Raw genomic sequence first — 23,876 nt, forward strand, 5'->3', positions numbered from 1 at the left:
GAGTCATCTGTCAAACGTTTTCTTTACAGTGATCTACTAGAATGAAGAGTTACTGATATCTTAGTGAGTGAATAGTGATTTGTTACGAAAAATTGTGTAAGTTCACCTTGATTTTAAAGGTAAGAACGTTACGTGAGTCTTCTTTTTGAAATATATAGAAATACCGAAATATATTGTAACAAATGTATGAATAAGCAGGGCCGACTATGACTGTCCAAGATGGCTGCCCTCTGGGTCATCAAAACCAATCTGTAAATGTACCCACACGAGAGATTTATTAGCATTTTGAATAAATTCGTATGTAATTCTATGGAATTTCATGAAATAACCAATGGTCTAGGCTCTTGTTTACTCAATTTAATTCCTAAATAAACTTTGTAGCTTATCCCGCATGATAGGCTAACTTGTTTCATGGACACCCATATACCATCATTGCTGGTAAGGTTAGGACCTAAAATGGCGATTTGATGCTGCTTTTTAGTTAGTCGTGGGTCTAGTATATTGCAATGTCTCAATTAGTGAACTTTCTGCACTAATGTATTGTAAATTTAACTATTCGTGACACTAGGCCTAGTTCTGTAGGACGAAGTCTATTAGCCATTGTTGTTGGAGAGGACAAAATCCTTATTTAGATTCATGTTATCGTGGCAGCATAGGTTTTCGTGACAGAATCCTTGTTCCGCAGTATTTCGTTTTTAATTTAGGCAAATAACTGTAAACAAAATCCATAATTAACATACTTGAGTAAAAACATTTGTTCATTATAACATTTAAGTCAAAAGTCGTAAGTTTTACGATGGAGTCTCAGCCTGCGTAACCGGTTTGTGATCGAAATCAGTTGTTCGTATGTCAAGACGTTGCAGTATATTTTAGCTGAGAGAAGCTTGTCTTCATACTCTTTGTAAGTGTAGTATTTTGTTCCATAAGCTTTTCGTATACCCGTAAGGGGCTCTGCATTTTACATAAAGTATTTCAGTATAAAAAAGTTACCTGAGCCTAGTGGATTTTTTTTATTCAGTAACCTATGCCGAGTAGATTTTTGTTTTTCAGTGAAACTTAAGGAAATATAGTTCCTTTTTTGAGTATTTTAAATTGTTTACAATTGTGAAATTACGCGTGATTGTGTTGCTCTAGCTTTTAATGTACCGGACAACCATTTAGTCTACCTCCTCACCCCATTTAAACATATCACCACGGTAGTTCTCATGTACTATATGAGCCCTTGCCACCAAGAAGTGATGACAAACCATATTTCAAGTATTTTATAATGTTGACAAATTGTTCTTTTTATACTGACATGAGATGGTGTTCAATTGGCATAAAACGTCCGTTTTCCCGTTCAGTTAGACCGATCTGTCCTTACTAGTTTTTGATCCTCGAGGGGCTAGTAGCTTCCGCCATGTCTTAGAGCCCAAACTTCATATGGCCTAAAGTTGTGACGGCCTAACAGGTTCGCGGCCGTAAATAATACGGTCTAATCGTCCCGAACTCGTAAAAATTTCCGGTAGTCAGTTGAAAAGCCTGTAGTAATAATGTGATTGGGAAGTAAACTGAAAATATACGTTTTGCAGAGAAGCCAAGCGTGTGAAAAAGCAATATATTGCGTGTGGGATGTGTGCGTGTGTTTGTCTGTGCTTTGGTGGGAGGTAGGGGGGTGGGGGGAAGGATATTGCACCCGTCACTTCTTGCCAACGGAGTCAGGAAATATGAAAGGCCTTTCAGATTTAATTAGTTTGGCTTACTCCTCGAGAGAACTTGTACCCTTGCAGTTGGGTTAGCCCTACTTTTGATTTTCAGTTTGATCAAATCGTTCCTTGTGAGTATTTTAGCTTGATGGCCGCCCCTGTTGGTTTGGTAGAATCCAAAGGTCCTCACCAGGCCTTTTTCCCTTCCCCACTTCCTCACCTTGCTTTTCTCACTTAAGGCTGGCGTAATTTAAACTTTAAGGAAATATCGTTCCTTTTTTTAATATTTTTAAAATATTTTATTGCCAGTCTCTTGGTTTTAAATGCCATTAATTTTTTTTATTTATTCTAAAAAAAAGGAGATGATTTATCATAAATAAGATGGAAAACTTTCTGTTGGGTATCCAAATAAAAATACGGTTTTGAAGTTTAATTCCCTGTTATTTTTTAACAGTACATTTCGAATAAGCTTACAACAGTGAGTTTTAACACAAAATAGGACAGGATTTCTGGGTTCCTTAAATTAAACCAAATTGCAGCCACATTTTTGTCATAAAACACATTCTCTCTCTCTCTCTCTCTCTCTCTCTCTCTCTCTCTCTCTCTCTCTCTCTCTCTCTCTCTCTCTCTCTCCTTACGAAGGCGAATTTCCTCTTCTTTTCCTGGGGCTATGAATCAGCTTGTCGAAAATGCCTCACATTCTGAAACCCAGTTATAGTTAATTTAGCTTTTCTATCCAGTTAGTTTATCACACACTGGATGTTCCTCGTTCTTGTTCAGGAGCTGCTGGCAGATCTTTCGTGGTAGCCAGTCTTGGGAAGATATGACCCAGTAGGTGTCTAGAACAGTCTGAAATCACCAAATTTTTCATCAGATTTGCTTCAAATAATAGTCAATGAACAAGTTTTAAAATGTGGTTATTTTCTTATATATGTGAGATCATTTAAAGTGCATGAATTTAACGTACTGTAAACGTTCTGGATATATAAGTATTTACACTTGGTCAGTTCTGCAACATTAATGAATGGCGTTATCAGAAAGGCTTATTTAGCGTAGGCCTAATATTACGAGTTACACTATAGTACATTGTAGCAAATGCTTGCGTACTTTACACGATAATCGCCTCTTCATTCTAACGACTCACCTCATTGAGAACTAAAATTGGCACGTCTAAAACAGCGGTCGACGAGAGAGCGTGCTGCAGGCTATCTAATGTTTGCCGGTGGCTCGCCCTTGCTGTAGCAAAGAGATGCTGTCCTTCGCCCTCCGTAATACATTTAAATACCAGTTTCCATCGTTGGCCTGCCATTCGATCACACTGTGGAAAAAGAAATAGAAAGAGAGACATTAGTACAAATGGTTATATTTCTTCGTGTAAAGCAGAGATTCTTATGGGGTTGAGTCAGTTTAAGTGTAAAATCTCTGCTGTAATCCGTCATATTTTGAAAATATCGAACGTTGAGCAATACTTTATAAGACTAAGGGGAATTTTGAGATTATTAGCCGTAAATGCGTTAATGTATGCAGGAATGAAATGCAGATTAGAGACAAGGGGACACTGCTTATTCGGGGTTAATGCCAACCTAATCCAACTTTGCTTATTTTTATCTAACCCAGTTTTACCAGATCCTCAGATAATTGCTAAAGGTGCCCTAGGCAAAAGCATTTAGTTGTTTCTTCAAATATTGTGAGTCCATGATTTTGAATAAGGAAGCATACACGTACAAGAATTATTAAGTGTACACCATAGGCTACATGCATGCTTGCACACAAATTTATTCTTGCGTTCAGTTGCAGTTTTACGCACTCCTTTTATGCTTACAGGGTGTTCATGCATGGGATTCACTTCGTTTGCATTGTTTGTCTAAGTGATCCAAATTGATTTCTGTCTTTTTCCACAATGAATTTCTTCTCTAGAGAATCAAAAACCTACTCGTGATTTACCAGCTAGTTTTGTTTGATCTAAACATATAAAGCCAGATAGTGCATGAGCCTTTTGCATGTCTGTGAAATAGTCGAAGATAGCCAGCTTTTTTTTTTTTTAAGTTGAATAGCAAGCACATACAGTGATTAATGGTATCATACTACCTGCATTTATTCGAGACATTTTCAGAGGTATTAATGCTTGTAAATTAATGAAATGATTGACTGACTGGTTTGTATTAAACCGGCTTTGAGGCAGTAAATGCCACTGGGACATTTGGCTACGTTCTTTACGGCAATTCTACAGTACAGTATAAGTTTTCCATTTTTTTAAACTATTGATTCACCTTCCTCGTAGCTCCAATGGCGTCCGTTGGTTTAACTCTGAGCTCCGTAAACGGCGATTTCATGAGACAGGTTGCCAAGGTCACGATGGCTCTCTGGTCCGAATAATATTTCGACGCGCACTGAATGACCTGACCCAGGGCATCGGCGATGACCTGTTCTTCGGCGTCGCCTGTCTAGAGGATAGTAGGATGGCGAATAACTTGTGTGAGAGTTTAGAATAACCAATAACCGTTCGAAATATTAATTTTTTTTCCCGATCATGAATAATGAGCTTACGTTGACATTACATTTTATGCTCTTACATGATTTGATTATTACATTTTGAGTACGTGTATATTAGCAAAAGCAGATTTAATAGAAATTTAGTCTTTCATCTTGAGCACGCATATATTAACAAAAAGCAAATTTGATAAAAATTTAGCATTACATTTCTTGTGCGCATATATTAACGAAATCAAATTGAATAAATATTGTCTTTCAAGTCTGCACACATTAACAAAAACAAATGTAATAAAGCTTTAGTCTTTCATTTTGAGTACGCATGTATGAACAAAAGCAAATTTAATAAAAGTTTTAAGAGGAAAGCTGACCTCACCTGTGCTACAATGGGAAGAAGGGTGACTCTGAGATAGTTCTCGAAGGCCCCGGCGACAGGTTCGATGTATTGGTCTAGAACAGTTCTCGATCTGTTGCCCCGGACGGGAAACACTGCCGTCAACCCCAGGTGCTCCTTGCAAGAGAGAGAGAGAGAGAGAGATAACGTTTCATTTTTTTATTGGAAAGTCAGTACTAGGCTTCTTTGTTGAAGATAATTATAATTATGTGGCTAATGTGTGAGAGAGTGGGTGGCCTTATCTGAAACATTTGTCTTAATACTAAACTGTTTTTGTGTTCATTATCTAGTGGTCAGATTGTCAGTGTTGACTTATTGCCAGTATTCAGAAATAAAGTTGATTTTGTGGAACATTGTATTTGCCTTTTTTACCACTCAGATGTGCTTGGGATAAATGGGAAAATTCGTACATTCGTTATTTGATAAATATGTGGTGGTAATTTAAATTTTTTTTTAGTATTTAGTTAAAATGCAAGTTTCAGCCAATGAATATTACTTGTGCTTTTGTTATTATTAAGAGTAGTAATGGTGGTCATAGATTAAAACCTGTGCATTTTACCATTACTGACTCTTCTTCAGTATCAGTCAGATCTCTGCCTCGCTTCGATCGTCTTAAATCCCCTTATCTTAAAATACTATATCCATTGAAACAGGATTGTATCCTCTTCAGACAGCACATCTCCACTCTTTAATTTTACTCCAAGACCAATTAGCTCGTTAATTTTGTCTGACTGATTTAGTTTTACTCCAAATTCACCCATGAATAGTCCCACCTCTTCTCGGCCCCGTGCACTGTTAAGCAACATCATTTTACCTTTCAGTATTTCACCCTGTGCTTCCATCTCTCGTACCTACACTTATTTTCCTTTTACCTTTGCCGTCTGCTGTTCCTGTGTGTGTCTGTGTGGCCGATCGTTGTGATATATATCAGAGGCATCGAGGAGTACTTTGTCGTTCTCCTTGCCCACGGTCTCGCACTGGTAGTCTCCTCTGCAGTCGTTGTAACAGCACTTGGAATCCTCGGGACACTGGCTGTCAAATATGCACCATTTCTGGGAGAGAGAAAGTACCTGAGATTTTGAATGCTACTTCATGCAAAGGGGTGCTGCTCCATGCGCTGTAATTCCAGATTTACACCTTGTATGGCGTTTAAGCTTGTCAGGGACAAATGGGTGCTTTGGTATGTCCATGTTTAAAAGCAGCATATGTTATGTATGTGCGTGTGTGCTTGCACACGTATTTGAGTACATGGTAATCGTGTTGCCGAAATTTATGTACAGTATATTACGGCCCTATTGTATATGTGTGTATGTAAGCATGAATATATATGTATGTATATAATTATGTATATATTATGTATGTATATATATTGTGTATGTACGTGTGTATTAATGGAATGACAGTTGCACAGCAAGTCGATACTGGTTAATGAAGCTTGTAAATACATTCAGCAAAATATTAAAAGGCGCGTATCTGGAGTATTTAAAATTTGCATTTTTAGGCATACGTAGATGTGTGCAAAATAATATAAAATTCCCTGTAGGTGTTTATGCTGTATTATTTAGCATATAAATATATGCATACTGTTATTCATTCAGTACATATTATATCTTGCTTATATATTCTTGTATACCGTATAGTACTTACCGCCAAGTGGTAACCGCTTGACAGGTGTTTACTGCATGTGGATAATTCGTAGACAGGACATTCTCTCTTTTCTGGAAGATAATTCAGAATTTTCAGATATTATACATGAAGCTCCTCCTTGGGTTAAAGCAATTTAAGGTCATAAGAAAGCAATTCTACCATCAGAGTACTTGGAGCTAATAGGAGACTTCTGTTGAGACTCAAAACAATATTCGTTGCAAATGGTGGTTGCAGAATGTAAGCGCTTTTGGCAGGAATACTAGCCGCCTTCAAGTGAGCTATTTTCCAGAGCTGCTTCAACGCTAGCAATCGCGCGTTGTAAGCGCTCGCTGTGTTAATGCTCGCGGCGTTAAGGTCAGCCAATGGATTGAAGTTAAGTATATCTTAGTTTAACCAGACCACTGAGCTGATTAACAGCTCTCTAGAAAGGGCTGGCCCGAAGGATTAGATATATTTTTACGTGGCTAAGAAGCAATTGGTTACCTAGCAACGGGACCTACAGCTTATTGTGGTATCCGAACCACAATAAACAGAAACAAATTCCTCTTGTTCTTCGCTGGCCGGTCGGAGATTCGAACTCGCGACCATCAGAGTGGTAGCTGAGAACGGAACCCGCTCACCCAGCGAGGAACGCCAATGGATTGAGATAGGTAAATGTTGCTCAGAAAAGATTTCTCCACTATATGCAATAGCTCTTGATAATGAGTGACCTGTGTTTATACGAGGGAAATGCTAGTTTGGAATTAAACTTAAAAATAACAGCACACACACACTCACAGCGCATAGATAAAAACAAAATCATGTCTTACTGTTGTCACAGCAGTAGGTAGCCTGTGTTTCCCCGTCGACGCAGATCGTCTTACACCTAATGAGGGAAAATGGACCTTCCATTAATTCATTATTCAGTCACTACTTAAAAGTAAGTCGACTTACAAGTGAATTTGTGTAGCAACGTAATTCAAGGGATCATGTTAAGGTGAACAGTTATCTGTAATCAGTAGTTAATTGCGTGGAATAGTATTACGTATTTCTCCATTAACAAGCTTTAACCTATTCTGACCTTACCCTCGATGAGACGAACCAGAACCCGAATCTGGGTCGTCACTGATGATCCAAGTCGCATTGTACCTCACTCTCTTATCTTTAGGCGGCTTCGTCGGTGGAAGAGGTCGAGTTGGTAGCGTCGGGAAGACATCGGGCACGATATCGTTTTCGGGTATCGGAATGGTATCGACAATAATCGGTAAATCGGTCGGGAAAATCACTGCCACCGTGTCTGTCTCGTTGTCCGCTGACGACGGTGATTCAGTGACCAGCCCCAACTCTTCAGTCGTGTCCTCGATTTCGTCCTCTCCTGTTTTGTCAGTAGGATCCAGAACGTAAGGAACTCTCGTGGGTCCCACTGGAATGTATGGTGGTCTAGTTATTGGCTTAAATGGGGCCCTTGTAGTTGGTCCCACTGGTATGTATGGTGGTCTGGTAATGGGTATGAATGGTAGCCTAGTGATTGGTCCTACTGGTATGTATGGTGGCCTGGTTGTTGGCCCTACTGGTATGAATGGTGGCCTAGTGATTGGTCCTACTGGTATGTATGGTGGCCTAGTCGTTGGTCCTACTGGAATGTATGGTGGCCTGGTTGTTGGCCCTACTGGTATGTATGGTGGCCTAGTCGTTGGTCCTACTGGAATGTATGGTGGCCTGGTTGTTGGCCCTACTGGTATGTATGGTGGCCTGGTTGTTGGCCCTACTGGTATGTATGGTGGCCTGGTTGTTGGTCCTACTGGAATGTATGGTGGCCTGGTTGTTGGCCCTACAGGTATATATGGTGGCCTAGTCGTTGGTCCTACTGGAATGTATGGTGGCCTGGTTGTTGGTCCTACTGGTATATATGGCGGCCTAGTCGTTGGCCCTACAGGTATATACGGTGGCCTTGTGGTAGCAGGGGGCACTATATACGTAGGCCATGGAGAGGTTGGGGCGTGTGTAGGTCGAGGCTGTTGGGTTGTGACATTGGGAGGTTGTGATGTTGAGCCGTAGGAATAATAACCCCAGCACGGGTTGTAAGGATAGGGGTAACAAGGATAGTATGGTTGACACCAATTCCTGTAACTTTGGTAAGAACCCTGACTGGCCCAGTCTACTGGGTAGCACCTCTTGCTTCTGGTCAGTGGAGTTTCTTCTAAGACGTCACCGATGACAGGGTCAAAGCTTGCGGACGAAAGAATGAACTGAGGAAGCACCAGGAGGGATGATCGTTTTCTGAAAAGGAACAGAAATTTAGTATAAAGGAAAAATGGAAAGCTTGGACATTGATGTACAAAGCAGTGCAATTACTGTATCTAGATTTTTAAAAACCTATCATTCACCTTACGTCACGATTAAATGGCACAACGGAATTTCACCCTCAAAATCCCAGGCCTCCTTTGGCCCTAATCTAGCCCAGGTCAGTGAAAAAATGAAAGGTAGCGGGAAAACAGTCAGGCTTAGGCCACAAGGAAGCTTAATAGAATTTCAGAGCTAGAGTAAATGAAAGAAAGTGCCAAGCCACGTAGCTTGTGTTTTATCAGACTCAGGGTCAGTTTAGCCAATAATTTGATCATCGTTACGAGGCCCCCTTGAAAATTGCTTTTGGTTACGCCTGTCGAGAGGGAAACAAAATGCGAGAGAAATATCGTGAATATGGTTGGATAAGACTCACGATAATGTCTCGGTAACTTAAAAAACTTTACCTAAAATAAACTGTTTTTAAGAGTCGAACGCAACTGCGTGTGCTCTTCGTCCCTCCAAGAAAAATGAGAGTAAACCTGAATTCAGAAAACGCAGATAAAAGTGAAAGGCAGAGCACATTTTCATATCGTTCTCGCCTTCGGTACGAAGTGACGCAATAACTTGTGTATTTGTTCATTCATTTTCCTCTCGTGTGATATCGCGATGGTACAGAAAATATAATTTTTATCGCGCAAGGGACTGTCATCATATTTCGTGAGATATATTAAACATTTGCTTTCTTTCTTTTGAATTCACTTACACTACGTAATACATTAATCATACTGGCATCCTTAACCTTTTAAAATTATGATTAAATCACAGTACGATACTTGCAGTAAATTGTCATAGCCTAAGTGTTTGAGAAAAAAAAAATCCTTCAGCTGGTCTGTCCACATGACCAACTGATAGGTTACGTTTTCCCTCGTGGATCGCATCACAAAAGCACAAAAATGAATGAATAAATAAATAACTTAAGGTACTCACTAGAAGCTCCATGGCAGTCACTCCAGATGGGGGTCGAAGTTACCGTGCCAGTGCGCTCTTCTTGTTTGGCATTGATGCGGCGTGCATATTGAGCATGCGTGGCTCTCCTATCCACCGCGCATGCGTAAGCCCCGTTAGCGTGGCTGCATTTTCAAACGATGTCCGGTTTACCGATTCATTTTGCCGAGATATAAAACCGTCGTTGCTGAATTTGTTGTCGAGTGGTTCTTTTGTTAATTGTACTGAACACCAAATTCTTTGGAAGCTTGAATTTCAAGTCAGTGTCCCCTGTGGGCTTGTTCGTTGCGAATAGGGTTCATTTTCTGAATAATAATAATAAGAATAATAATAATAATAATAATAATAATAATAATAATAATATTATTATTATTATTATTATTATTATTATTATTATTAATCTATGTATCCAATAAGACGCTTTAGTATCAGTTTGAGATGCTCTCCTTCACGGAATCAGAATTGATATATTTCCCGTAGATGGCTAGTGCCGTCAGTGCACCTCATGCGGTGCTCTGTAAGCATTACTTAAGGTTCTTTGCAGCGTGCCTTCGGCCCTTAGCTGCAACCCCTTTCGTTCCTTTTACTGTGCCTCCGTTCATATTCCCTTCCATCCTGCTTTCCACCTTCTAACAATTGATTCATAGTGCAACTGCTTTGATGTTTTCCTCCTGTTAAACCTTTCAGACTTTTGCTGTCAGCTTCCGTTTCATCGCTGAATGACCTCATAGGTCCAAGTGCTTGGCCTTTGGCCTAAATTCTGTATTCAAGTCAGTCCAATTCAGAATTGATATTGTCATAAGTTTCGAAATACTGTAAACCTTTTTCGTACTGAGGGATAAGACAGTTACTGATATATAGAACGTGTATATATTTGATGTGGGTAGTTTCAGTGTTCCATTTTATAGCCCTTTAAGTGGGCGAGAAAATTGTGAATATTTGTACGGTGTCTGCTTGTCAGAGCTATGAGTTTTCCAAAGTCAGTTTTATAATTTCGTCTTACTTAGTTTATAAAAGTAAAAGCGTTCAGTATGATTTCAAGGATTGTTTTCATACTTTGTGATGTTGAGCATTTTTAACTGACAATTTCTGTATACGTGAGTAAGACTGAGGCACAATAGGAAGTTGATGTTATTCAAATTAAATTTTTTAATCCAAAATAGTTTTGTATACGCTTGAATTTTACTTTAACATCAGTCATGTTCTCCATTGAGACAAAGTATTCAAAAGTATTTCAGAATTACACTACTCAGCACTGTTATTGCATGAGCAATAAGCTTGCAGTAATAGATATCCCTACAGATACTTATCCAGGTATGGGTCATATTTTAAATCACGGAAAATCCCGATCTTTTACAATGGGGGAGGTGGTTGCCATGGTAACAGTTCATTATCTCCGAACTGATTTTTCCCAGAATCAGTCGTTTTGAAAAGGTCCCCTAATTTGAATGCCAAGTTTCATGTAGAATCGTCCTTCGTATTTTATATATCCTGAAACACACCCACACTTGTACTGTACTACACACACACACACACACACACACACACACACACACACACACACACACACACACACACAAACCATTAAAAACATAACCTTCGCTGGTAGATTTAGATACCTACACAACAATGCAGTTAAGCTCATATATGAATTTGCCTGTCATTACAGAGTACCAGACTATTTATAATAGTAACCTAGGCAATGCATGGTACCTCATACTACTTGTACGGATGGTAACGGCTGGGAAAACGAAAGGGGAGATAGGATTAATGTCCAATTTCCTTCATCTTAAATTCACACGAACGAGGGAACACAAAACCCAGTAGGATGTATATGTATATTTTCAGTAATAATCGTTGCATCGAGAGAGAGAGAGAGAGAGAGAGAGAGAGAGAGAGAGAGAGAGAGAGAGAGAGAGAGAGAGAGAGAGAGAGAGAGAGAGAGTTTCTCAGAGCTTTCGCCATGTAATATAATAACCAGTTGTGTATTATGGCTGTCCTGGACTGTCTTAGGCAGCTGGTAATGTTTAGAAGAGATGATAAGCAAATCCTTCGACTCTCCCGTTGTCCTTGTCATCATGGTCGATCGCAGACTAAACTCCTATTGTGGATTATTTACTGTCTCTCGAAGTCTTTGAGCTTCTTGAAAATTTGAGGCCTCAATTATGTTTTTTGTGGTAAATGGTACTGCGTGGCTTTAGCCATGTTTTCCTGGGGAGCGTATGCCGGAATATTAATGGAATTGGTGATGGTTAACACATGCATGCATACATATATATATGCATACATACTGTATATATATGCATATATATTATATAGATAGATAGATAGATACACATATACATACTATATCATACATATGCATACATATACTGGTCAGCTATGCTTACTAAAAGATGATTGTATGCCAGAGAGAGAGAGAGAGAGAGAAAGTAAACTAATTACCAGTGTTGTGGGATGGTAGTAGTTTGAACGAGTTCCCAAAGAACCAGGTATAGTACTCTACATTGCAATAAAAAAAAATTAAGAACTCGCGATTGAGTTCCGTGATGTTGCATAAACTTCCCATTTCATGTTACGAAGGAGCACAGCTATGGTGTGGGCGGTGATGTGATAAACACCTAGAGAAAGAAATACAAAGAACTATACACAGTTTGGACAATAATCAAGGCTTCCCTTCTTAGATATGACACTTTCTGTGGGAACTAGGTCGTATGTATTATTTTCTTCCTGCTTTTAGCTGCTCATTGTTGAATGGGAACACAAATAATTTGTCAATATTTTGATATGGGACTCATCCATTGATTTGGAACTGTCCGTAGGATTCTAGTGATTTTTCTTCAGTTCTCTGACAGCAACGTAAGATTTTTTATTACTGAAATGGATGGGAATTACGCTTTGCTTGTTCTTCAATCATCAACCGTTGGCGTAACCTCTTTGAATACGCACGGGCGTCATATAATGACACCTAGGTATACATTTTTTTAAAGATTTTGTGTGGAATATCATTCAAGAAAAACAGGGACATCACATGGATTTTCTAAGTTAGAATGTAAGCAAGTTTGACATTGCCTGTCGATCCAATATGGATTTTGTACGTGTTGGCTGAAATCAGTATATATACTGATCTTGAGGGGATTGTTTAGAAGTACCAATTGCTACCATTTTTATTTTCACAAAATACTTTAGAAACGAGACACTGGTAAGACTATTGCAAGACAAGAGGTAGGCATTTTCAATGTATTATCAGCTCCCAGTGAATGCTTGCTGTCACTAACTTTATTTCAGTGTATTTTATCTTATAGACCTTCAGTGCAAGATAGCTTGGCAATGCTTGTGTTGCACATTGATCAAGATGAATGCTATATTGAATACAAAGGAACCAAACCCAGTTTTTCATAACAGGGAATTTTACGTTTTTCTGTGATCCTCAGTTTTGTGAGCATTCGTCTTATTATTATTATTATTATTATTATTATTATTATTATTATTATTATTATTATTATTAAATCGTAATGGAGTTTGTTACTAAACAGGTTTAAAGTAACTTAACCACCAGAGATCTTCAACGTTTATTGCATAAAATACATGAACGTGAATGTACAACTCTACGGGAAACAACTTTCCACTTTCAGTTACTCCCAACAACTACAACATTCTCCTTTGATTCTCGACACTCTCTTGCTTCAGATCTGTACAAAAGGTGTCACTGAAATCCTCTCTAAAGTTCGTACTGGACTCTGGTGCAGTAGTACTCCTCTTCGCAGTAATCTAAACAACATTTGAAGTTCTCAGCGCACTGGGTGTCTACGAGGCACTGGCCCTGAGGGGGAGAATATGTTTACACTTTAATCGGTTTCTTATGTTTGTAATGTGTGATTTTATCTTTTATAATGTGGGAATTTTAGCAGATTTATGATTGGGTTGTTTCGTCATTCGTTTGATTATTATTTATGTATTTATTATTTTTTGGTAATTTATTATTTATGTTGTGGAATTTTATCAGGCTATATTTGGATATATCTGATTTACTAAAGATTGTTAAAAGACAATGATAATAGTGATTGTTTTGTAAACTTGACATTTCATTGAAGAAAACTTTTTTCGTAGCAACCCTGAATATTGTCAATACATTTACCTTCAAAGCAACCGAGATAAAGATATTAATGCCATACTTTTTCCAGGATATGACCTCCGTAAAAGATTCATTAAAACTGACTTTTCAAGTATGTCAGATCGGATGCTATAAAAAAATTCGGGTTCAGAAAACAATCGTGTGACTGCAATCGATTTACCTTCGACCTGTGTCTTGGGATCGGGTCTGACAGAGGAACATAGCACGACTCCGGTTTGGGTGGACATCTCCCGGTTCCTGGAAAAGGGAAAATTATGCTTCATGAAGCTGCGGTTGAGCAGTGTGTTTGCTTGGAGTAAATGTGATATTTTGTGATAATGAGGATTCATTCCTCCGTGAACCCCGTAGGGGGTGCGGTAGTGCTGTCCGTGCATCTCATTCGGTTCTTTGAAGCGTTTTCGGCCCCTAGCTGCAACCCCTTTCATTCCTTTTCAGTGGTCCCTGCGGGCTTGTCCCGTATGAATAAGGTTCATCTTCTGAATAATAATAATAATAATAATAATAATAATAATTTAATAATTATTATTATTAATAATTTATTATTATTATTATTATTTCAGTGTCACTTAACTCAGTGTACTTACCGTGTTCACAGCAGAATCGCTTCCCCCTTGCATCCAGGCACAGCCTCTTACAGCTGAACAAAATAAAAAGAGAGAGAGAGAGGGACTTAGTTTATTGCTGTAATTAACACGAAGCTTAATGTCATTGTAATCGTATTTCATTAAATTTCTGTAGGCAAGGATTGAAGTACTGTACTTACTGAGTACTGGCGTGTGTTGCGGAAGTAACGGAAGTAATGGCTGGTTCCGTTGAATTGACAAATGAAATGTTTGTCATCGTCCCTCCAGCTGCATTTGACGTTTCGCTAGAGTTGTGAGACGCCAAAGGTCCATCTTGATCCACTGGTGGCAGTTTTGGCTCGAGGTCAGTTGAGTTCGAGGGGAGCCCAGGGACTTTTACCAAGGGCACGTACGTCGGAATGCCCAGTATTATTTCCGCGTCCTCATCCGGCAAGAAGGGTATTGGAGTTGTGACTGGACTGATTGTCGGAATCCTCGTTGGCTTTGTTGGTGGTTTCCGCCCTTTGGGCTTCTGCTTTCGCCTGGAGGAGGTCGTCGGTCTTTGGGGCTTTTCTCCCCGGTCCTTTCCTCGAGGCACCTTCGGTCTCTTTGTCGCACCCGTTCTGGAAACTGGAACCTGTGACCCAGGAGAGGGTGTAACACCCGAAATTCTTCGCGACGGTTGAGGCAATTTCGGAGACCTCGTGGGCCAAACTAGGGTTCTCGTCGTTTGCGCTGCTGGGGTTTGGGTTGCCCCGGTGGGCGTAGTGGTTCCTCTAAGTCTAGGGGATTCCGTTGGCCATTTCAAAGTGACAGAAGTGACTCCCGTCTTTGGTGGCCCTTCCGGCAAATTCGGCATTTTTTCTGGTGTTTCTGTGCTCGGGGTTGTCGGTGGCGAAGCCGATTTTTCAGTCGGCCATGTGAGTTTCTTCGGTGAACTCGTGGTTTCTGCCTTGACAGTAGGCCATGAGGGCGCCGTTGTTGTTGTCGTCTGTGGTGCCTTCTTCGTGGGCCACACGGGAATAGATGGGGGTCGAGTAGGGCTTCCAGTCGGCCAAACAGCGGGCCTGGGCGTCGTTTTAGGCTTGCCTGTGGGCCAGACGACAGGGCCCGCTGGGGGAGGAGAGGTCTGGGGCTCTACTGATGGTTGCTGGGTAGGATAGAACGGATAGTATGGATAGGTAGGATAAGGATAATAGAAAGGATAAGAACCATAGGTAGGATAAGAAGGGTAAGAGGGATATGCTGAACTGTACGTGTAAGCGGGCTGCCCAGTTTGCGTTGCCTGAGAGGGATAAGTAGAAGGATAATACGTTTGGTAGCCGTACGGATTATAAGCAGGAGTCTGTGTGGCAGGCCAGGAGTAAGATGGATAATACGGGTTGTATGCAGAGTAGTCATATCCGGGATAGCCATTTGCTGGTTCTGTCGAGGCCTCTTTTGCAACTAGTATTAGGACCTGCAAAGACACGGTTGGTATCAGTTGAGAGAATTGTTTATAATTCGATTTTAGTATCTTTGTTTTTATTATAAACTAAGGTTTGATGTATTTTGACATAAATATCCCATTTCTTAAAATGGAAATTAAAGTATCCCTTTTTTTTCAGCTGAGCATGTTTATCTCGTGAAAATAGTCTGAAGAGAAATTTCTGCAAGATATATTCTTTTTTTTTTTCACAACCATCATAATTTTAAAACACTTAGGGGAGGATCATTTTATTAACGACTTGGCAGTCCTTGCGCATAGGAACCTGTAATTTTTTGACTGTAAATTAATTTAAAATAGCCGTGTGTTAATTTTTCTGTTGGTGAAAAACGAGAACTTCAAATGAAAAACGTAAGTTGGTATTGTTTAGATAATTTTTAATCTGTTCATTATTAAAGTAGAAGAGAAAGACTTCAATTTATAATATGAGTAAATCAACCAAGGATTAGATTTTAGTTTAATTTTATAGACGTTGCAAAATGCGCATGAAAATATATGAAAATATTTTAAAGTGCACAGATGCGCATGATTTTATGCGTACTCCTTTGCATCACGCATATTGACACTCACTGCTCCATTCTCTGTTTCTGCAAACATTTTCAAACTCTCTCCATCTCTCTGATTTCTGCAAACACTTCTCTCTCTCTCTCTCTCTCTCTCCACCTCCTTCTGTTTCTTTTCTTTCTCAGAACTGTATCACTTGCAAGCATCAACCGTTTCACGTTACATTCTCGACTCATTTTCTCATCTCATAACTTTGCACCTTCGTCTTATTTCTTTTCTTGGACTTATGTTCTCGTTGTATAAAAAAAAAACTGTCCAAAAATCTTTGCTGGTGGGATCTCTAAAAAAATTTGATCACGTTGCTGACCTTTTCGAACTGTATGTCTTTATTTGCTGAATGTGTGTGTGTGCATATATATACCGTATATATATATATATATATATATATATATATATATATATCATTTTCTCATCTATATTATACTTTATACCTATATATTATATATTATCTATCTTATATTATTATATATTCTATATATATTATATATATATATATATATTATATAAAAACAACTGTATATAAAAATATATATATATATATATATATATATATATATATATATATATATCTTTATAAAAATATATATTGCAATTTATATATATTTATATGATATATATATATAATATATATGTATATTTATTTGTATATATATATATATTATATATATATATATATATATATATATATATATATATATATATATATATATATATATATATATATGTATATATATATATATTATATATATATACATATATATATATATATATATATATATATATATATATATATATATATATATATATATATATATATATATATATATTATACATATATATGTGTACGCGTGTATATATGCACAGTACACATTTGCCGTAGTCCTTGTTCATTTATGAAGTCACTATGAAATCCTCCGTTACATTCAATAGCATTTTAAAATAGCATTGGTTCGTTGGGCAAAATTTACATTGAATTACTCCCAGGAATTTTTCATTTCACTTAAATAGTTGAGAGAGAGAGAGAGAGAGAGAGAGAGAGAGAGAGAGAGAGAGAGAGAGCATCTGGTCTAATGCACGTAGTGTTAAACACAAAATGATACCGACGTGATATTTGTTATTTTAAGGATCACTTGTATGTTTTTCACCTTACCAGTCTAACGACGTTAAACAGCATCCCGTCACGGCGACGAACTTGTCTTCCTAATTAACAGAAATCGCCGTTCGATTAATCTTGAGCACTCCGTCGAAACGCGTCTGCTGACTGCTTCGAAAAGTCTGCTTCTGGGTCGGGTTGCAGATTGTTCCCCTGGCTTTGTCGAGCCGCCTAGCGCATGCGCAAACGGGGATCTTCGTGCCGTGGCTGCTCACATACATTGCGTTTTCTCGATCGTTTTGCTTTTTTTCTTGAAAGGTCTTGTTTATGTGACTGAATGAATAGTGATTTTCATTAGGAAAAGCTTACGGTATTAAGGCCCCATAATGCTCGTTTTGACGACGAAATGTATGGGTCAAGTTGTGGGTACGGGCAAGATCTAACGGTTAGACCTTGGGTACGGAAAGCTCATATGTTCGAGAAATGTAGATCAGTAGGAATAATAAAATATTGTGTGTGTGTGTGAGAGAGAGAGAGAGAGAGAGAGAGAGAGAGAGAGAGAGAGAGAGAGAGAGAGAGTGAGTATGAGAGAGAGAGAGAGAGAGAGAGAGAGAGTATGTATGTGAGAGAGAGAGAGAGAGAGAGAGAGAGAGAGAGAGAGAGAGAGAGAGTGAGAGAGAGAGAGAGAGAGAGAGAGAGAGAGAGAGAGAGAGAGATAAAAACGGGAAACATGAAAATTGTAGAATTGTGATGTAACTCACCTTTCCTAATGTCCTGTTGTTTTCCACCCCATCGGTAAGCCTCTTATTAACCCTATGCCTTCTCATACTGTTTTAGTCCATTGTCCATTTGTGTGTGCAAGTTCACATTTTTTTTTTTTTCTGAAAATGGACAAGGCTTTTGATGAGCTAGCATAACCCATTCCAGTCTGACAAACTTATATCTAAATTTTTCTGTTTACTTCTGTACTATATCTTAAACTCTGGTATGTATTCCTTCGTATATGGACACCTTTTAAAAAATTTTCCCGAGAAGAGTAGCCGCTATATTTCCATCAGTCTTCCTCGTGTTTCTTTTATTTGTCACATATATGCCTTTTGAAGATCAACTCAATACTTGCTTTCCGAAACACCAGGAACTTAGGAACCCTATCTCTGCTTATCAGTGGTATAATTTTTTGCAAGGCATGGTCATTAGAAGTTCTTATTTTAGGGTCTAAAATACCTTTTCAAATCTCCTCCATTTTCTTTGCAGATTCTTACTACTTCATCCGGGATGCTAATATTTAATTACTGTCCTCTCATTGCAGTTGCTCAGTCCTGTGCATTGCTAACATAACAGTAATTTAACCTCCTCCGAGGTCAGTTCTCTCACCACAATATGGTCTTCCTCCTCTGTCAGTTTACCTTTAGCTCTTGTTAGTGATACCTTATGGGAACATCAGTTGCTGTTTTGAGTTGCAGTTCAATCTATGTTGAATCTCCTTCAGGTACATATCCGGAATTGGTATGCACTAGGAAGTTGAGTCAAATTGCATTGTCAATTCATTGATATAAGAATAAAGTTTGTAGTTTTTTTATCAGTATCTAATGAGCATTTGCTTTTACACTGGGGTAATAGCTTTTAAATCAGTTTTAACTGTTTGTTTTCAAGTGCTTGTAGTATACTAAACAACAAGCTTAACCATTTTCAGCTAAATGGGTTCATTAAATCTCGTAGCAACTTTCAGATATTTAAATTAAATTTTTGGTAAATGAATGTGTTCAGAGTTACTTAAATCAGGGCTGATTACTTGACATAAAATGATTAACAAGTCAGTCCAGACACGTCCTTGATGAAATATTAGCCACTAAGAACTTTGTATTTCTTTTTCAGAGCATTAAGAGTTGTAATGAAGAAACTGAAGACAGATGCAATATGATGCTGGAAAAGACACCAGGAAAGTAAGGGTATTGCATGTGAAGGTAAGTTGTCTGCTTTAAACATATCTGTTTGACACTATGAATGTGAGTCCACACAATTACAAACCTCAAAGAGTCTGTACAGTTCACGATAAAAGTATGGGGACATGCTATTGCAAGCCTTTGATAAGTTTAGTATTATAGAAATCTGCCAGGAAAGCGGGTCACATACTGTACTGTAATAGGTGGGATTTCTCAACTCATCTTGTTTGCCATCAAGATGAATGGGTTGTGGTTGGTTTAGATTAATCTGGCCTTGCTCCACCATGACCCTTTGCTCAAAGGGAGCCTGTAAGGGTGGTAAGGTGTTAGGGGAGTAAGAGACCTTGTTTGGACTTCTGGATTTAACCAGACAAAGAAGACAAGGCACTAATAACCACTCTATTTTAGAACTTCAAGAAAACATTATGGATAACCTAATTTTACAAAGGTTTTGAGAATATGAATGAACCCTTTAGTGGGCATCCTACCCTCAAGACTGCCTTTCTTATGCCATGAATTTAATTCACCACTGAAGGTCAGCAGGCTGCTTATTCCATCAAGACCTACAATTGAGGTACGGTTGTGTGGATTTGTTCTTTGCTCATTACTCCAAAGCTAGGCCCAGCTGTTCGCCATCCTTGCTTTGATGGCCTACCAGAATCAGAGTATAGTATTTACATAACAAGGTGTAGTCAGAGCTCTCCAGTGGTACTTGTTACTTGCTGAAGAATATTGTACTATACTGTCTTGGTGGAAGATATTCTGTACCAGAACTAGATCATTCTAAGGTTAGAATTCATAATGTACAAGTTTATCTTTCTTTGTAATTCAAACTTAATTTATGAGGAAGGAGATGCTCTAAATATTGCTTTACATTAATCCATCTTGACTTCTGCTACCTCTGAAACATTACCCACAGTTATCCAAACACTTCTATTGGACCCTTCAAAAGGATCATTCTTGTGTTTCAGCCTCATTTGTTTTTTGTTTCCCAGCGTTTAATGTATTGCCACTCAGACTTGTGTTACGAGTTACTTTTGCAATTCCCGTCAAAATATTAGAAGTACTATAATAGCAATAACTTTTACGTAAGAAAGTATGCTTTCTGTTTTATCCATCTTGTCACACAACTAACTTTGTTGTATCAGCTTTTGGCATCAAACTAAGGGGAAAGCGTCGGCACATTCTATATTCTTTAATGTTTTGTCAGTGCATTCTATATTCTTTAATGCTTTGTGAGGTGACATCTTTTTTAAAACTTATCTTGGTGGCTAGACTTAAAATCCTTGGATAAATACTTCATTCTACAACCATAATGAAAAGCAACCTCTAAGATGATTGTAATCTTCACAATGAAGTGGTTTTGCTAAGTATTTCCAGCTTAAAGACGACTCCTGTCAGTCCATGACATATTCAGTCAGAGGGTTTTTAGGGACTATTACCTCTTGCCAGAGTAAATACTTTTAAGGTTTACTAAGCAATTGTTTGTATTTTTAATATAAACAAAATTTTGAAGAACCTGGTTCTCCATACAACTTTTTCGAGGAGGCCCCTTATTCCCTTCCTGTATTTTGAAGGAAGATTACTCAACTATCAAGTTGAAGGCATAAAGAGACCAAGCTGCCTTGCTTAGCAGTTATCACCAATTCAAACACAATTTGACTTAAAAAGGCTCGTTTGGTATACCAACAGTAGCATACAAGACATATGTAAGTCATTGATTTTGTAAATAACATTGTTAAAAAATTGTAATAATTACATAGTATGTGGGTATAATTTAACATTTATATATTACTTGGGTATGAAAGTGTAGTATTTGTGCTTCAGGACAACAAAAATACTTTTTTTGCACCCTCTATTGCAATTTCAGAAATATTTTTGTGATTAACAACACAAGCTCAAAGGAACTTATTCTTTGTAAATTCTTTTTGTTTGTTGAGATTTCTAAGTGCATCATCATGTAATTGTTTCATAAATTTTATAATACTGTATAAGTTTTCTGTTTTGACTTTCCAGTCTAGTGTTGTATGGTCACAGTATATAAGGGTTGTTTAAATCACTGCTAAATTTTTTGTTAAATTTATTTTGCTTTGTGTATACAATCAACTACTGTACATATGAAACAACAGTTAGAGGAAGCTTCCAAGATAAACACTCAATAGCAAATCATCAAAGATTCTTAACATACTAATTCCTAAGCCTTTACAGTCACTCAAGATACTATTACTCATACAGGTAACTGCCATCACATATTTCAATCACCATCTTTATTATAAAGAAACACTTTATATTCTAAAACTCCACTTCAACCGAAGTTTTATATAGATATTGTATATATAAAAATTAAATAAATCCTTTATGTTGTGGATTTTAGCATAATTTCTAACAGCCATCTCAACACACTTAACAAAACTTGCAATGAAACATGCTAAAAATTAACAGTTTTTATTCATTCAATAATGTAGAGCACATGGAAAAGAAATGTCCATTTTGACTAAATTTGGAAATCCTATTCACACTTATAAATCTCGATACAGTCTGTAGGGATGATGAACAAACTTATAAACTTTTCATCGTGTTACCACAATTTTTTTTGTCATGTTCACAATTTCTGCTTAACTATATAAAGTGTAGGTTGTCATTAATTTAATACTTTTACCATAATCTACCAGTCGTTAGGGACAAACAGCAAATATTCAGACATTTCATACCTGTTGTTTTTTAAGATGTCAAAGTACCTTACGCTAATTACATTCTTTTATGTTCAACTTGTTTAGCAAAGACATTAATTGAAGGCTATAAATATAGAAAAAAACATCAGTAGAAACAGTATGTACATAATTACACATTTTTAAAGTTTTTACAGTCCACTGAATCAAGAAAAAACAACTACTTAACATTGTATTTTACATTGGTGTTCATTTTACAATTATGGCAGTATTAGACTTTTAAGAATATTATGGAGGGCCATGCTTTCCATCACAAATTCCTGAATGTAAAGATATATAGTGTAGTCACACATATACTGTACTGTTTTCAGCATTAATTGTACATTAATGCATCTAATTGCCATTGTACCCCTACAGTGAACTTTTCATTTATCCTATGCTAAACCAAAAAGCATATTTTAGGACCATGAACTTTTCATTGACAAGAACTAAAGGGTCTAATTTGAGATACTCAACATCAAATCCTAAAAGGGTGCATAAATCTATTTTTGATACATGAATAGGTACTAGCAAGTATGTACTGAGAAGGTTCAAGCTATTTTTACTTCGTTCAAGAAATAAAGACTTTTCATTCCTTTACAGAATTTGCCGATCTAAAACTTGTTGGTAAACATACAAGAGCAAAGTGGCAACAGGACTGGGTTGGAGCAGATTGCAGAAGTGCAGGTGCATCCATGATTGAGTGTGAATTTCTCTTCCTTTGAAATCCTTTCTAAATTTTGCTATGTTGGTTACAAACCTAACTAACTCCTTTCTTTTGATAAACTAAATTACAACTTGTGCTTCCACATACATATAATAAATATATATACATCGTAATACATTCAAGAAAAGATTCCAGAAATAATTTCATAAATGCATCTGAAACCCCTGCATATGACTAGTAATTTTTTTCTGATTTTCTGTAAACATGCACATACAAAGACAAGATAACCACTTGGGTTACATACATACCAGTAAAGGTAAAAATGATACATTACTGTATATATACTAAGAATATGCATTATACAAAACTCTGCTAGGAGATAATTTACTGCATAAAAAAATACAAAATGTACATACAAAGCTTATTAATATACATACTTACAAAAAATACAACTGGCTTTAAATCAGACTGCCGATTAATCTTAAGTACATGAGCACAATAATGCTAGATGTGCAGATTTACTTCCATTTAAATTACTGTACATGAGCTAAATGAGTCACGTTAGTAGAAGGTAATATATATTGTCCTGTACTTGAGAAAAAAATGTTTAAAGCCAGTTACAAAAGGTTCATGAAATTATGCATTTTGAAGGAATTACAAAGAAGTAATTCAAACAAATACAAAATTTCTGTCAAATTATCTTTGAATTCACATAAAGTCAAAAGAACATAAATGCACAATTCACTAGGCCCACTATTACTGCATTCAGATTGGCACTTGTAGAAAAAAACTTTTCCCTTGTAATGCAGACAAACTATAAGGAATTTTCAGTAATAATCGAAGTCATTACAATTACAAAATGAAACCTGTGGTATTATTAGAAAAAAATTAAATGTTATACTTAGGTTTCAGTGGTGAAACAAATACTCCTCTTAATCTTTACTGAAACTGTTAAATCATTTCAGAGCAAGACCAATCATTTCTCATAACTTCAAGATGTAAATAATGAGCTTATTTTAATGATTATACAACCCCGAGTGTCTGAAAAAGCCCAAGTTGGAGCGTGACCGTGGACCCAAAGTACGCTCTGGTGTTAAAGAAGTGGAATGTGCACGTGGACGGGACGAGCTCTCCTCTGGGCAAGGACTGGTGTCTACTTCGCTCACCATTAAAGGTACATCATTAGTTGATCTCCTGTCACCTGAAATCATATTTCAGCTTTAGACAAGAG

At 37.5% G+C, this 23,876-nt stretch overlaps 3 protein-coding genes and 1 long non-coding RNA gene across 5 annotated transcripts in view; 1 reads left to right on the top strand and 3 right to left on the bottom strand.

The window, feature by feature from the left end:
• Nucleotides 1-23,747, top strand: LOC136834207 (uncharacterized). The gene is made up of 3 exons (XR_010851684.1): nt 1-119; nt 19,203-19,291; nt 23,611-23,747. It is a non-coding gene; the product is annotated as an uncharacterized lncRNA (long non-coding RNA).
• On the bottom strand, nt 2,106-9,564 carry LOC136834191 (uncharacterized). Its single transcript, XM_067096456.1, has 9 exons — nt 9,512-9,564; nt 7,282-8,475; nt 7,026-7,081; nt 6,217-6,287; nt 5,442-5,621; nt 4,552-4,686; nt 3,956-4,129; nt 2,830-3,003; nt 2,106-2,534 (listed from the first exon to the last, which is right to left on the bottom strand). The coding sequence occupies exons 1-9, from the start codon at nt 9,562-9,564 to the stop codon at nt 2,418-2,420; spliced, it is 2,154 nt and encodes a 717-aa protein (XP_066952557.1). The 3' UTR covers nt 2,106-2,417.
• LOC136834069 (uncharacterized) lies at nt 13,044-17,519 on the bottom strand. The gene is made up of 5 exons (XM_067096328.1): nt 17,385-17,519; nt 14,385-15,643; nt 14,206-14,258; nt 13,782-13,858; nt 13,044-13,309 (listed from the first exon to the last, which is right to left on the bottom strand). The coding sequence occupies exons 1-5, from the start codon at nt 17,406-17,408 to the stop codon at nt 13,208-13,210; spliced, it is 1,515 nt and encodes a 504-aa protein (XP_066952429.1). The 5' UTR covers nt 17,409-17,519; the 3' UTR covers nt 13,044-13,207.
• The window catches only part of LOC136834206 (uncharacterized), a 287,957-nt gene continuing 285,414 nt past the window's right edge, over nt 21,334-23,876 (bottom strand). For both annotated transcript variants that reach the window (XM_067096496.1, XM_067096497.1), the window contains one exon: nt 21,334-23,846. In XM_067096496.1, coding sequence (XP_066952597.1) covers nt 23,662-23,846 — 185 coding nt within the window. In that variant the 3' untranslated portion in view covers nt 21,334-23,661. The remainder of the gene's footprint in view (nt 23,847-23,876) is intronic.

The sequence above is a fragment of the Macrobrachium rosenbergii genome, chromosome 53, assembly GCF_040412425.1.
Source record: "Macrobrachium rosenbergii isolate ZJJX-2024 chromosome 53, ASM4041242v1, whole genome shotgun sequence".
Classification (NCBI taxonomy): domain Eukaryota; kingdom Metazoa; phylum Arthropoda; class Malacostraca; order Decapoda; family Palaemonidae; genus Macrobrachium; species Macrobrachium rosenbergii.